General features: G+C 41.1%; 2 protein-coding genes across 6 annotated transcripts; one reads left to right on the forward strand and one right to left on the reverse strand.

Annotated features, from left to right (window-relative positions):
• Positions 1 to 35: 35 nt before the first annotated feature.
• tpm4a (tropomyosin 4a) lies at positions 36 to 13,364 on the forward strand. 5 transcript variants are annotated; one of them, XM_049728384.2, is made up of 12 exons: positions 36 to 157; positions 252 to 307; positions 1,261 to 1,356; positions 1,558 to 1,726; positions 2,721 to 2,846; positions 9,702 to 9,835; positions 10,246 to 10,363; positions 10,441 to 10,511; positions 10,650 to 10,725; positions 10,843 to 10,905; positions 11,092 to 11,161; positions 12,441 to 13,364. In XM_049728384.2, exons 4-12 carry the CDS (start codon positions 1,613 to 1,615, stop codon positions 12,521 to 12,523), a joined length of 855 nt encoding a protein of 284 aa, XP_049584341.1. In that variant the 5' UTR covers positions 36 to 157; positions 252 to 307; positions 1,261 to 1,356; positions 1,558 to 1,612; the 3' UTR covers positions 12,524 to 13,364. The 5 variants fall into 5 exon arrangements, with proteins under 5 accessions (XP_049584341.1, XP_049584351.1, XP_049584331.1 ...); XM_049728394.1 differs by lacking the exons at positions 36 to 157; positions 252 to 307 and having other exon boundaries at positions 1,342 to 1,479; XM_049728374.2 differs by lacking the exons at positions 36 to 157; positions 252 to 307; positions 1,261 to 1,356; positions 12,441 to 13,364 and adding an exon at positions 11,833 to 12,015 and having other exon boundaries at positions 1,378 to 1,726.
• Positions 13,223 to 14,658, reverse strand: LOC125973866 (small ribosomal subunit protein eS27-like). Its single transcript, XM_049728460.2, has 4 exons — positions 14,500 to 14,658; positions 13,836 to 13,950; positions 13,613 to 13,723; positions 13,223 to 13,526 (listed from the first exon to the last, which is right to left on the reverse strand). The coding sequence occupies exons 1-4, from the start codon at positions 14,503 to 14,505 to the stop codon at positions 13,498 to 13,500; spliced, it is 261 nt and encodes an 86-aa protein (XP_049584417.1). The 5' UTR covers positions 14,506 to 14,658; the 3' UTR covers positions 13,223 to 13,497.
• Positions 14,659 to 15,047: the final 389 nt, after the last annotated feature.

Genomic DNA, 15,047 nt, shown 5'->3' on the forward strand with positions numbered 1-15,047 from the left:
ATGCATGTGTGTTAGGAAAGTGTGTGTTTGTGTGTTTCCAGCTCACTAACAACCAGCATTTGGCCTCATGTTGGTGCTGGCTTCTGATTGGTTAGTGATGACCTCAACATCGACGACTTTCCGGACACTGCGAAGGTGTGTTCGAGAGAGCGAGTCGGTGAGTGTGCTGGTAGTAAATGTTATCATTATTACGTCATCGCAAGGAAGATTAAAGGTTACTGAGCGTGTGTGTCATGTGTTATCTTGTCCAGGTGAATCATGAGGTATGCTTCCACCTCCAGGCAGTGGAAGCAAGCTTCTCTGACCGGTCAGTACATTAGGTACAGCACCACAATCACAAATTTTCACCCGTTGAACAAATGCCCTTACCATTGATTGTCCCTAGATTTGAAATTTTAATTCAGTGATTCTTTTGTGTACCGCTAGAGGGAGCTGGTACTATAGCATAATTAAATTTGCATAATTTATTTACCATTTAATATTTGGCCTATTGTCTTTTTTTTTTTTTAATTGAAATTTTTGGGGGTTTTATTTAAAGTTCATTTAAAGTATCTTTTAAAATGAATGTTTAAACCAGTTTGGATCAATATCCAAGAGATGTTTCATCCAAATCGATAGGATCCTTCAATATTTGCTTAATGACAAGCCCATCTCTTCAAAATATATTCACTATTTTCCGTTTCATTAATACGTATGTAACCCGAGTTCGACAAGAAAATATCGAATTAAATCAATGGCTGACTCTTGCCAACCGCAAAGCCCCTACTCACTCTTTAAAGGCTTTGCAGCTGCAGCAATTTTCCTTCTCCTCAAGTCTGCTTCGTCTCTTGCGCTCCACATGCCGAGTGACACCCGCCGCTGTGGTTGTTCCTCCACATCAGCATGGCCGACAGCTGCTCCACGCATCAACAGGCTGTCGACCGACTCTCCAGGGCTCTCGACATTTAACTACTTTTCTCCTCATAAAACTGCACGCTGATGTTTTACAGCGTAATTCTGACCAAGGTGACGCTTTGTCAAAGTTAGGATTCCGTTCCGGCAAATAACATCCAAGTGGTGTTTCCAGGGTGGACCTTGAAGGAATGTGACACACACTTAGAGTTTGACACTCATCAGACGCAACGTTATCTACGCGGGCATTTGCAATTTTAATATGGCAAGAGTTTTTATTGGACCACCAAACTCCTTAGCAAATATTGCTAGCATGCTACTTCCTTGTTCAATGAGGATCACAAACAGATTGCTCTCTCTCCCGCACAGTTTCTTCATGTAAGCACACCACCCCAAATAAGGTCATCATGCACGGGTGAAGACCAAGATGGCCGAGGAGACCACTCCTTAATGGAACGCTGTCGGGTGAGTGCTTTGATAGGGTGAAGTGTGGGAGAGCGATAGTCGGGGGAGATGCGATGGAGTGTCGAGTGGAGAGGAGGGGATGGAGATGGATGAGAGGAAGAGGATTGGAGGACCTGTGGGCAGGTTCTGGTGCAATTTACATCACTCCCCTTATAGAGCGAAACATCTCCTCCGCTCGAGCTCCGACCTCTCTCGAAACAGGACCTAAGAAGAAACATCATCGTCTCACCGGGCCCGATCCGAGCAAGCAGCAGTCATGGAGGCCATCAAGAAGAAGATGCAGATGCTTAAACTGGACAAGGAGAATGCCATCGACAGGGCGGAACAAGCAGAGACGGACAAGAAGGCGGCTGAGGACAAATGTAAACAGGTGGGACACATTCAACACTTGTAATGGGACGGCCAAGAAGTAAGGAATCCAATATGGCTTATTTTTTGTGTCCAAACATTTTGTACATATTGCTGAAAAGTCACGAAGAAAAAGTTTTAAAAAAGAGAGGGTAAGCCACACCAAATTTTCTGTTTCAAGCAGGAAAAACAGAATAAATAATGTTAACACTGTTAGAATGACGCTTTGATGTGCTCTAAAATACTTTGGAAGAAACGCAAATATTCTGCAATGGAAATATTCCTATAATCTCATTGTTGATGCAAAAACACACAAAACTCAGCGGAGACCTTCTGGAAGCACTTTTGCTCACAAATTTACATTCCCCGGTGTTCATTTACTCTACTCGATTGCATATCTTGGCATTGCTCGAACTGCAAAGAGCAACACTTGCTGAAGTCAAGAAAAACAAAGTTTTTTTTTTTTTTCTGTTGTAGTTGTACTCGATAGAAAATAACCAATAGGAACACAAAACAGATGAGGACCGTAAGAGAGCTCATTTGACAGGTGGACAATCCAACACACTTCATAAGCCGTGAGATATTTACCACACACTCAGATGACTGTAAAATGTGCCTGCTCACCGATAACGACACTAATTTTGGACACTTAAGTGGGGACATCGATTGGGAACTATAAGTGTAACTCTTATCAGTGTGTGTGTGGGGGGGGGGGGGGCGCTAGAGAGTCAACAGCAAGCTATTTAAATGTACAGCAAATATTTAGTTGGTATAAGTGCACTGATTACTTCATTCTCAAATTTCAAATGATGCCAATTTTGTTCAATAGATAAGGTCAAAGGTCAATGTGAAAGGGATGCTACTTAACTCCCCATGAAAGAATGAAACACCCAATTAGTGAGTGAGCATAAATTGTAATTAAACTTAGTGAAAAATAAAAAAATCGACATGACAAATACTGTGTATGAACCGAGACCCTAATGTCTCAAATTTTCTGTTTTTTTTTCCATCTACAGCTGGAAGAAGAGCTGCTCGACCTCCAGAAGAAGATGAAGCAGACAGAGGATGAACTGGACAAGTTCTCTGAGGGCCTGAAGGATGCTCAGGAAAAACTGGAACTGTCTGAGAAGAAAGCTGCCGACGTGAGCAAGCACACACACACACACACACACACACACACTGAGTCACTTTCAAAGCAGGAGTCAAATAACTTTCACATCACTCAACTCGACTCACTTTCCCTTCATCTTAATAACTTGCTGAATCCCAAACTGGGCTCACGGCAAAGCCGTATTGAGCACTACGGAGCCTGCGATCCCACAGCTGGGCTATGGAGAAGTGAGAGCCAGCTGTGGCTTCACTTTGATCCAACGGGAACGCTTTGGACCTCTTCAGGCACTCTGCGCATTCCTGTGCAGCCGCTCCTGAAAGATGAGCGCTCGCTTCTACCAAGACACGCATGCACACACAAACCACATCAACGGGTCATAGTTCACTTTTCAACATTCTCCTTTATGTTCTTCCGCCCAAAAGTCAGTGAAAGTTGAAACGGGTACATTCATACGATCCATCTATTTATTTTTTCTTCTCCTTTGGCTAAATCACACCACAAATTCAGATTAGTGGCAGCAGTACAAAGTAAATGACAAAGGTGACTAATCCAAGCGAATTTCGTTATAATATAAAACGGCCCATCACCAGCAGGCGGCCATTTTTGTAAGACTACCGAGTAAAGTAGTCGCTGTTTGAGGATATCCCGGGGAAATGCAATGTACCAGGACACACAAAGGAAAGGGAAGTGTGTCAGTGAGTCACGCCGGATTAAGCTCCTACTCTGGTTAAATAAACTCAGAGAATACTTCTAAGAGCTATCAGCTCCAGTTGTGTTTTCGAGAGTGATCAAAAGCCATTTGCAGTCTTTCAAATGTCCTGTCACTAAATCCCACGGGCACGTATGGCTTACCCTACAAAGAGGGCCGTCTTAATGCATTATATCTCATAAATTTGCCTTTACAAAGATCAGAAAGCTCAATTTTGATTGGAATTTATTTTTATTGTTGTGGTTTCATTTTGCATACTAGCAGAAGAAAGCAGTTCTCAGTATTTAATTTGCATTTGCACACTTCTGCAAACTACAACCATAATAATAAACGAGGGCGTCAACGCATGAGGTGTTGAATTTTGTGTTGAGATTTGAGTGCCACTCAAGTGCATAAGTGATTGATATTGTTTTGATCACAAGTGGGTCATTGCAGTTGACTGCTAAGTCAAGCAGCCATGCATTCCACAGAAGCTTCTGATCCCAAGATCTGTAGCACTAAAGCTCGAGAGAGAGAAAGGGAAGACGCAGTGGCACCACGTAGACACAGATCAGCTAATGATAGCAGCGGTGAAAACAATTACTTCTTCGGGGCACTGTGGTTGGAGGGGGGGGGGCTTCTCTGGAATGTCAGGAATGCAGCTAAGGCAAACAAAAAAGCCAGCGCTCCTGTCTCCAATGAAATCGACCCTTCCAGCATTTCCGTTACAAATCAGACAAAGTAGCGGATGAGTCCAAGGGTTCTCATGCTCGACAAGCTGATGGCCTATGTGTTTGCTTCTAAGCATCCTTTTAATGTACAGTGCAAACTTGAGCATCTTTTGCCAAGTATTGAAAAGTCACTAAATACTATAGTCAGTGAGAGACTTTTTTTTTTTTTTTTTATTAAGCCACCGAATTTAAGCTTGCTGGCTTGTAGTACTATTATGATCCATACTCTACATCCGGGTATTTCTTTGCAAGCCATATCGAAGTGATCAGTCACATGGATCAACTTTTTCTACTCATACTCAAACCGTAAGCCCCGCCCCCTGTGACCTCACCATCCAATCACGTCTCTCCTCCTCTGGCCTCCACAGTGCGACTCTCTCCTCCACTCAGCCTTCCTTTATCCCTCCAAGTGTCCGGACCAAAAAACTGCCACATTCCCCTGGACCGCTTACCTTTCCCCCACTACTTCCAGCTTTCATTCATTCCCCGGCACCCAAAGAAAACATTCTGCGGACCCCTTGAGCATTCCTCCTTTCTGGTTTTAGCTCTCATTTTTTGTTGAACATCTCCGTTGTCGCGATTTGGACGGACCTTATTTTTGGGTTTTGTTTTGCTTTTTGTTCATTCAAAAATTGGAGTTACGTTTATCCTCGTTTAGTTTTTTTTTTTCCATTTGTTTTCTAACAAGACCCGTACGGGCGCTTTTTAGCTCCTTTTTGGGGGCATCGTTTTCCCCTTCCGTCCACGTGTAGCGTAAAGTTTAAGTCATAAATCAGTCGACAATGGCAGGTTTGAACTCTTTGGATGCTGTTAAAAGGAAGATCCAGAGTTTGCAGCAGCAGGCGGACGACGCCGAAGACCGAGCTCAGGTCCTGCAGAGGGAACTGGACAGCGAACGAGAGCTCCGGGAGAAAGTGAGACAATCAAGTTCTTGTCTTTTTCCCGCAAGCTTATGTCGCATTAAGGGTGGTTAATTTTAGCGGTGGAAGTTAAAGAAAATACGTGATGGTTCAGCTATTGGTGTAGTTTCGTTATTCGGCGGTAGCAGTAGAATAACGGCGAATAATAAAGCCGTGCCATTGATTGGTTGCCGGCTGTGGTTGTGCCACAATGCAAGGCGTTGGTCCCTTTTGGGAGGGGGGGGGGGGGGGGGGGTGTAGATTCCTGCTAGGCTATACGCATGCGCGATGCAGCTTGATGCTCAGGACGAAATCTCCAAAAGTTTTACATCTATACTTATAATCAACATTTTGTAAAGAAAACAAAACTTAATATATTACTAACAAACATCTGCATTTAAAATACAGTTTATATTACATTTTGCATATTCAAAATACATGTGTTTTATTCTGACATTTGAATACTTGCCCATACCAAGTAGCAATATTTGATCATGCCATTATGTCTTGCAGTTGACAAAGCTAGGCGTTTCACACTAAAATTTGCAGGACTGGATTTTTTTTTTCCCCCCCGTCAGCTACTCTTAATCTATCAGACAAACATCACAAGGTTTTAGACCAAAGTTTACTGTTATTTGCATTGGAGTCCATTGATCCAGTATTTAAACCTATAGGATATCTCTCTCTCCCAAAGTCAGCTGGGATAGGCTAACACTAACTCTGATTAGCATATGTGTTATAGAAAAGGAATGGATGACCCTTAATGTCCCCCTAATTCAAGCTATGTCTCTGCTTACTTATTGGAGAGACATGGACTTATGGATACTTGAAAAATCATCTCTTGGTATGATCTTACTTTGTCATGACTAGTGCCACCAACGCTTCCTCAATCAAGTAACCCATCCTCCTTTTATTTTATGTGTCACCTTCTGCCTCTAGACATGATTCACATCAGGGCTTTTATAAGTTCACAGTCGAAAAGTCAGGAGAATGGAAACGCTTAACAAGCACTCGTGGGTAATGCAGTTTGGTCGCATTTATGGCACGTTGTAGTGTAGTGATAAAGATATGATAGATGATTTGATGAAAAGATATTCATCAATGGCTATCATTCAGTTCTCATCGCAATAAAATTAAACAATGAAATAGAATTTGTGGTCAAAATATTGTCCTCCGGCATACTTCTAAAGTTGAATGGAGGATCCTGCTGTGTGGTTGAGTGCCGCGCTCCCATATGTGAATAATTAGGACGACCTGGAGTTATTCCTTGGCGCAAAAGTGCTTTCATTGGCGCATAGAGAGATCAAAAAGAGAAACGTTGCTGAGTGTTCTTGTAGTGAATCATTGTTTCGCAGCGTGGACACAAGACACAGAGGCCACAAAATGTACTGGCTCTTTGTTATTTTTACTTTCTGTTGTTTCAGGCGCTTTGAAAGTGTTAACGTGCAGGACTGCAGTGACGTCTTCCATTTGATCTGGTTGTGTTTCAACTTCTATACGCTGTACGTTGTTTATTTATAGATCCAAACCAGACTTCCTTTTTTTTTTTCCCCCTAAGCCGCATTTTGTTTACCATAAAGCATGCATGCTTGGAAAAAAACTTGTCTACCCTGCCCAGGATGTCGCCTGCCAAATCTGGCCTGCACTTCCTGTCACTGTGGGCTCAGTCTCACAGGAAGATGAAGTGTGTGCAATTCATTGCGGGTTCAGTGGACCAAAAAAAAACAGCTATTCATTCAAAGCTCAACTCTTTCTGTCTGGTTCGTTTAAGAAAAAAAAATGGCGCAACTGGAAACATCAAGTTTTATTTCCACACATTCATCTTCCCTTTTCAACTCTTGGCAGCTACTCTACCCATGGTAGACTCCCAGTTTGTTCAAATTTTGATTTGCAATATTTTCCTTCTAGTTTAATTGAATGAATGTGTTTGAGCTGACGAACAGGCAAGTAGTAGCTGCCAGTCGACGGCTAATTTAGTACAGATGAATCCAAATTCACGACACCGGTGACTGAAGATTCGACAGGATAAGGAACAAAGAAAACAGGAAGTAGAAGTGTAGCCAAAATAAAACCACAGACTTAACAGAAGCAACACTTCTGCCAACCATTCATGATCAAAAACCAAAAATATAGGGGTTCACATTTTGAAGAATGTAGAGTAGATAGAATTACAAAATGGCGAGTACAACAATCCCATGGGACTCTTGCTCAATATTGAAACAATTCCAGTTATTCTTGTCACTATCAATCATTTACGCCCAAGAATATGCAGAAGTGGGTTGAAGAATGCCGCTCTTTTCCATCATCAGCTTAACTTTCCTCACGACTTGGCATCTAAAAATTCAAGTTGTCATCAAGTCTGCCGTCGCGGGCTTCTGCTTCTCTCATACTCGAAATTCTGTGGAAAGAATGACTTCCTGGTTTCTGTGTTTTCTTTGGAATTCATCCTAGGAACTAGCTCAACTTTCCAAATATAACGCATATCGGTTGTGTGTCGTCAGCGGGGAGAACACTCCCACGTCGGTGGCTTTGCGGCGGCGAGATAATGATGTGATTATGTCCACCAAGACTGTGTGATTTAGTTGAAATGATCTGTACAATCCTTGCCAGCAAAAGCCAGATTTATTCTCAAGATTTAAGATGTTTAGCTGTCCCAATTACTTGAGTGACTAAGACAAATAATACAGATGTAGGAAAAAAGAAGACCAAACAAACAACAAATGTTGCGGTGTGAAATGGAATAAATCTTCTAATAGGAGCTGACTAGTATGAAAGCAACTCCTTGCTAGTTTTGGCTTTCAAGGTTCCACTGCACTCATCTATATTCTCGTATTGGGTAGGGAGTATTCTCGTCAGGAATAACTTCCACTAAAGCACAGCGGCGTTGTGTCGCTCATTAGCCCACTGCCCTGGAATTAGCTCGTAATTAGATTCATGCCTGACTTGTCCTTCATTTTCTCCGTAAAAGTCCCTTCAATACATAATTTCCGTGTATCTTTTAAGGTCAAATAATAAAAGTGATGAAAAGATGTGGTTTAGAAGACCTAACTCGTTTTGTACCAATTTGTGGAGTTTGGGTTTGTGTTAGCGCGCCGCGTAACAACTGACACCGTTCTAGCTAGTTGCTAGCTAGCAATTATGTCGGTGTTTGAGGGAAGGTAGCGCTTGTTTGAATGAGTGTTTGTTTGGAGTGTGTATGTCTGGAAGTGCGCTACGTCGTCTAGTCTAGTTGACCGAAAGCTCATGAAAAGCCTGTTTGTTTGTAACGCCAACTGTTCGTCGTTGCATACAATTCAGGAAGTAGTAGGTCATTTCTGTTATTTCAGGTTCCACCCAATTTCTGTTCTCTCGAGCCAGATGTGCTGTCGACAAAAGTCGGCCTGCTCAAAGTAGATTTGACGGCGTTGAGATTTTCATTCATCTCGTGGCGGCGGGTTTAGGTTTTCTCCTCTTATCAGCTGCTAACTGTTTTAACACACGTCGGCTTTGATTCGTCAAACATTTCCTGCCTGATGTCAGTAGCAGCCGAGTCGGACTCTGGAAAATAGTGAAAGTAAGCGAGAGAAATTGCGAGGTGGAAAAAGTTTCTAGATGATTTAAACAACATGAATAAATTACGTTGCTTTCAAAAGGAAACCATGGCTTCATTTCCTGAAATAGCCAAGCGACCCAGTGACGGCCACTCCTAAATGTAGCAGTGCATATTAGCTACCGAAGTAGCCCAGACTTTGGGTTTCAATTCTATCAAAGTAGGACCTGGTGGTTTTCGTCATGTACTTCCTTATGTGGACGTACCAATTTGAATACTTTTTCTTGGAGACGGAGTTTATGTTCCAGCTGTTTTTGTGTGTGCTGAACACAGGTCAGCATTTATTGGGCTGTGAGGTCAACGATTTTTAGCGAGACCACATTGTCCGCTAATCAAACAACATTTTTCAACTTTAAAAATATACACTGCTTTTTTTTTTTAAGGCTTCGTCTGAATTCCTTTTCTTTATATATTTATGGCCTCAAAGTGTTTTTCATGAGCTGGCCCACCGCTGAGCACTTGGGCTCACTGGAAATCTGACTTCTGGACAGCATGACGAGCTTAATGAGTTACTGACCTACTAACTTCTGCCCTGAACACAGAATGGTGTTTGTCTAAGAAACTGCCAGCTGCTCTCTTTCCAGAGTCAGGAGTACATTTTTAGTGCTTGAGGTTTCACTAAGTGGCAATTTCTATGCGCAAATAGAAACACTGACTACCGTACTTTGATCTTTTTGAGTAGAATTGAGTCGATCACGTGTCTCAAGTATGCAACCCACTCAGAAGACATTCCGATATCGTTGTCTGTTTATTGTCTTTTCCCTCCTGAAGCCCAAATGAGGGGACATCAATTAGATATGACATGTAGGTCCTTTTTTTTCCTGGTCTATATCAAGCCGTCAAGATTCTCAACCTTGGTGCCATCTCTTTCGCTTCCTGTTCAATTCAGTAGGGGGGAAGGGTGCACCATCTTGGATGAGTTAAAGTCGAATGAATGAATGACTAAATGTGTCTTCCCCCCTATCCTGCGGTCTTTCAGGCAGAGGGCGATGTCGCAGCTCTGAACCGTCGCATCCAGCTGGTGGAGGAGGAGTTGGACCGGGCCCAAGAGAGGCTGGCCACTGCGCTGCAGAAACTGGAGGAGGCCGAGAAGGCTGCAGATGAGAGCGAGAGGTTAGCCGCTTTTTCTCGAGTGACACATGCAGTTGTGGCGGTCCCTTTTGCGTTTCCTATTACCCATGTGCAATTGCAAACCACTGAACTAACTCCCCAGAGAGCATTGCATGATATCTCGGCATTGATACCATGATGTCATACTTCCTCTTGCAATACAGTTATTATCATTGCTAGTTTGTTAGTATATATGTACAAGCAAGTAAATACATAATTTTTTAGATATTAAACCATGAATAGAATGCTAAACCTCTAAGCAGGTCAGTAAGCTAACCAGTTAATGCTAGCAGCTAGCTCATTATGAATCAGGTTTACAATGTCAACATTCAAATTATTGCCAATAATTTAAGCATTTCAGAAGTTTTTTTTTTAAAATATTTGACTTAATTTGATCTTTGGTCCTGCTTTAGAGGAATGAAGGTGATCGAAACCCGAGCGATGAAGGACGAGGAGAAGATGGAGATTCAGGAGATGCAGCTGAAGGAGGCAAAGCACATCGCTGAGGAGGCCGACCGCAAATACGAAGAGGTGAGATAACGAGTCGGAGACTTTTACAAAACGAGACTGACTCCAAATATTTTAAAATCCCGTAATTCTTTCTTCAGGTGGCTCGCAAGCTGGTCATCCTGGAGTTAGATCTGGAGCGGGCCGAGGAGAGGGCCGAGCTCTCAGAATGGTAACGCCCTCAAATTTTCATGATGTGCACTCAGGGCAAAATTTTTTATTTAAATGTTTACCTTAATCCACGACCCCGATGAGGCTGAAATGTAATAATCAGTATTTTAATTGAAAAGAATATCTCATGTTTCCACAGTAAAGCTGCCGACCTGGAGGAGGAGCTGAAAAATGTGACCAATAACCTGAAGTCTTTAGAAGCCCAGTCAGAGAAGGTGAACAAGTCAGATAAGAATTCAAATGTTTCCTTTTGGATTTATGTGCGATCATCAACAGCGGAAAGAAAACTAGCTACCGTGTTGGCTAATACTGTGTGTTGTGTTTGTCAATAGTACTCAGAAAAGGAGGACAAGTACGAGGAGGAGATCAAAATTCTTACTGACAAACTGAAGGAGGTGCGTTTCTTGTTCTATTCGTCCACATATTCTTTCACATTAATTTTCATACATACTTATAGCATCCAGTGGTCGTCCATGATCATTTGTTTCCAGTTTCATTTTTATTTTAACAACCTTGAAAATAAATTTTCAAACTCAGGGAGCCATAAGAAAGTAATCGTAGCTTGTCTGTGTTCCCATCAGGCTGAAACTCGTGCAGAGTTTGCAGAGAGGACAGTGGCCAAACTGGAAAAGTCCATCGATGACCTGGAAGGTATGTGTGCAAAAATAGACAATACAATACAAACATGCTCTGAAAATAAAAATAAATACATAAAAAGAACATCCTAAAACTAAAATCAAATCAAATGAACATTGCAAATTAATGGCCTCAATGACAAGGAAAAAAAATACATTACGCTACACCTAAAACACTCTTTTGACCATTATCGGGTCATGTTACTTGTTTCAAGCCATGTTGCTAGGCAGAATTAATGGTGCAACAACAATTTTGCCAATAAAAATAAAAAAGTGACACCGACTTTGACAACCGAGAACAGATACATCATTAACAAAATAAAACAAAATGACCACTACTCTGTATATTTGCCCTCGTTCTGATTGGTTAGTTGACCACTACTGTGTTAAATATAAAATGTATGCTCTCGATCTGATTGGTTCGTTCCCAATATGTGGGTGTCTTGTGGCGGCTTTTCTACATTTTGCTGGCTCTGTTGGAATTGAGCAGCTGTGTTGTCAAAATGTTGCTAGTGCTTTTTTTTTTTTGCGGCGAGAAGGACAAGCATTCATTCATTCATTTTCTTGCTGACCTCTTTTGTTTCTTTTCCCCCTCTTGTCCTTCCTCCCTCTGCCTGCCTGCCTGCCTCTCGCTCCGCTTTTCGGCTCCGCTCTCCTCAACACCCGCCTGTACTTGCCGACCTCCAGACGAGCTCTACGCTCAGAAGCTGAAGTACAAGGCCATTAGTGAGGAGCTGGACCATGCCCTCAATGACATGACGTCTCTGTAGATGCGCTTTTGGCTTTTTTCCTTTGCCCAAATTCATCTTTCCAACGTGCCTTCTGTCCTTCTTATCAAATGCCAATTAAAAGCCTTCTCTTTCCTACATAGCCGCCGCTCGTGTTTTTGCCATCATTCATGCTCAAGTAGTCACGTAAAACAGCACTGGTGACATAATTTATTTTTTGACAAAGACTACATGCCTAAGGTGAGACTTTGTGTTCCCCTCTGACCTGATTTTTTTTGTTTTACCTTTTTTTTCCCAGAAAGAGTGCGAGTACTTACAATTGAGCATTTACCGATACCAAGTACCGATTAACCGTATTTTTCATCCCCCTAAAAAGGCATCTGCTGGTTGCATGATAAGCACATCATTGTGGTTGGGATTGTCTGCATGTTGCACAACTTAACCAAAATAATGTCTGTGGGGACACAAGTTTGTTGTGAGCGAAGCAAAATTAATAATAATCACGCACGAATGCTTAGTTTTATTTCATAATAGTCGAGGGTTAATTGTGTCGACTTCTCTTTGCAGAAAAACTGTCACATGCCAAAGAGGAGAATCTGGACATGCATCAAGTCCTGGACCAGACCCTGCAGGAACTAAACAGCTTATAAGCACACACACAAACACACACACACATGGATGAGATGTAACATTTCACAAATGTTCAACTCCATCCCGCAGCATTCCTTGAGTAAGAGGGATTCACTTAATGTCCCTTGATGTTCTTTTTATATTTTTATAAGATGCCATTTTGTTCTTAAGATGAGAAGTTAAACACACAGTTCCACTTAAACTGCACAAATTGCAGCAATTTATTTTGACCACTTTAAACAAAAATTGTTCACTTTGAAATTGTTTTTTTTTTTTTTTTTTTTTCCATCCAGCCACACTTCACAGTTGTGGAAGAAGCAGATGAGTCTTTTTTTTTTTTTTTTTTTTAAACACCTCTCAATGGCGGCATGACTCTTAAGCGCCACCCTGTGGTGAAATCCAGCTATTGTCAATCAAACGCGTGTCATAATGGGCTGTTTTTTTTTTTCTTTAGGTCTGGTACAATAAAATTAATTCAAAAGTATTACCTATATTACCTATGAGTTAAAATTGCAATAATGTTGCCAATATTTTGATTACAAATGCAAGTGTAACCCCAAACTACTGGAAACATTATCAAATCAGATCACTCACGGTTCTTTATTGTATATAAAAGAATAATGTTAGGTTTAGTTCTGCCTCATTTTTGTCATTTTTTTATCACTTGTTGATGCCAGGGGAACTTTCAAGACCAAAGAAAACTCACAACACGCACAATAAATGGTCAACACCTTTTTTTTTAATGTCATCTCATGCTAGGGTCATTTAAAATGCAGCCAATTATTATTAAATACATTTTGAAGTACTTAATTGACCAAATTCCCTCCATGACACCTAATAAATGTTTTACAGAAACGTTAACTGTTTTTTGACTTTTTTTTTTGTAGATTTCATCGATTTGCGATTTAATTTGTCCGACCAATCCATCCGTAGTTGACACACTCCTATTTGTCGGTGATCTTGCCAGTCAGGGTGTGTGCTGCCATATTTCCGCTCAGTAATATTTCCTTCTGAAGGCACATCCTGGATGAGCAAGAGACATTCTCTGTGTTTGTTACACCTCGCGTGAATCGCTTCGAAGCAGAAAATGAAAATCTAACAGTTCTCACCCGTAGTTAGCCTGCATTTGCCTCCGCTGGGCCTGCAGAGGATTATCGTGCAGCCAGCGCAAGGCACCACTGTCTGGGCATGACTATAGATGGTAGTGATCCTGTAGCAACCTGGTATTTCAAATGGATATCATAGGGGATATTTTTTTTTTTAGATTGGTTTCTGGGGTGCCTGCCCACCCATCGATTGTGAAATCATACAATCTTCATACGTGTGCCTTACCCATGCATTTCACATCCAAGAAATAGCTATTAGGGGACTGCACCAGACGTTTCTTCTTGTGTCTGGCCTTCTGGTCAGCAAAGCTAGGGTACATCATGTCCTCAATTCTATGTCTCTGAAATGCATAACACACGTTGAATACACTTCCAGAAATTCTTCATCTTCTCTTGCACTGCATTGCATTTTTTTGGGGGGGGTCAATCTAATCTGTTTTTGCTGCGTTATAATGTATTATACTTAGTTGACTGATTTTTATATAGTTTGCATCCCTAACCAATTTAGAGTATAGAGTAAAAGCATTTAAAAAAGAAAAAAAAAAGGAAGAAAGCGAGACAACACAAAACAGCACACATTAAAGTACACAAACAGTTCCGTGCCATTGTGTCAATTAGCCAAATGGAATCAAGACAAGAATGTGCCCACAAAATGTCTGAACACACCCTTGGTTTATAAGTAACATGCAAAACAGAAGATTTAGGCTCATGATTTAGCCCTTATTCGATACTAACGCAAATTTCCCATCACTGAAGTTTGACTATTATTGAATGCAGGTTCTCGGGCATGGCCGAGCAAATCGAATATTTATTTAATTTTATTGTTTCTACTAAGTAAATATTAAAATAGCTATACAGTAATACATTAAAAATGAGAAAATCTTACTTACGCCCATTTTGCTTAAATCACGCAATTTCTTCTCTACTTCCCCCAAAAAATACAAATTTAATTATTAAAAAATATGTCTAACGAAGTGTGTGTCCCTGGATAGATTTTGCCGTTGCTTTGTGTCAACGTTCAGATTTTAATACTACCAGAGCTGGTGGAGCAGGCGGACTTGGCATCTCACAGAGGACACAGCCGGTTGAACTGGTCCATGAAACTTCATCTTTACTTTACAGTGCTTTTGTCATTTATTACATGAGCCAAAGTGGTTTGTAGGCAACATTTACACCAAAAATCATTCTTCTAGTCAATAACCAGTTCTCTTAAATAAGCCCATGTATGGGGAATATCTTGCTTCTCAAAATCTCTCGCTTGATCATTTGTTTATTTATTTATTCAGTCGTGTCAAAATTTGCAGAAGTTGAAAAAATGAGCAAGCAAGAGGAGCAGATATGATGGAAAAATAAAAAAAACACCCAAAACCTAATATTCAAGTAAAGTACTGATACTTGAAAATTCTAAAGTACAGTCACTAAAAAAAATACTTGGTTA

Source organism: Syngnathus scovelli, chromosome 10 (genome assembly GCF_024217435.2).
Source record: "Syngnathus scovelli strain Florida chromosome 10, RoL_Ssco_1.2, whole genome shotgun sequence".
NCBI lineage: Eukaryota > Metazoa > Chordata > Actinopteri > Syngnathiformes > Syngnathidae > Syngnathus > Syngnathus scovelli.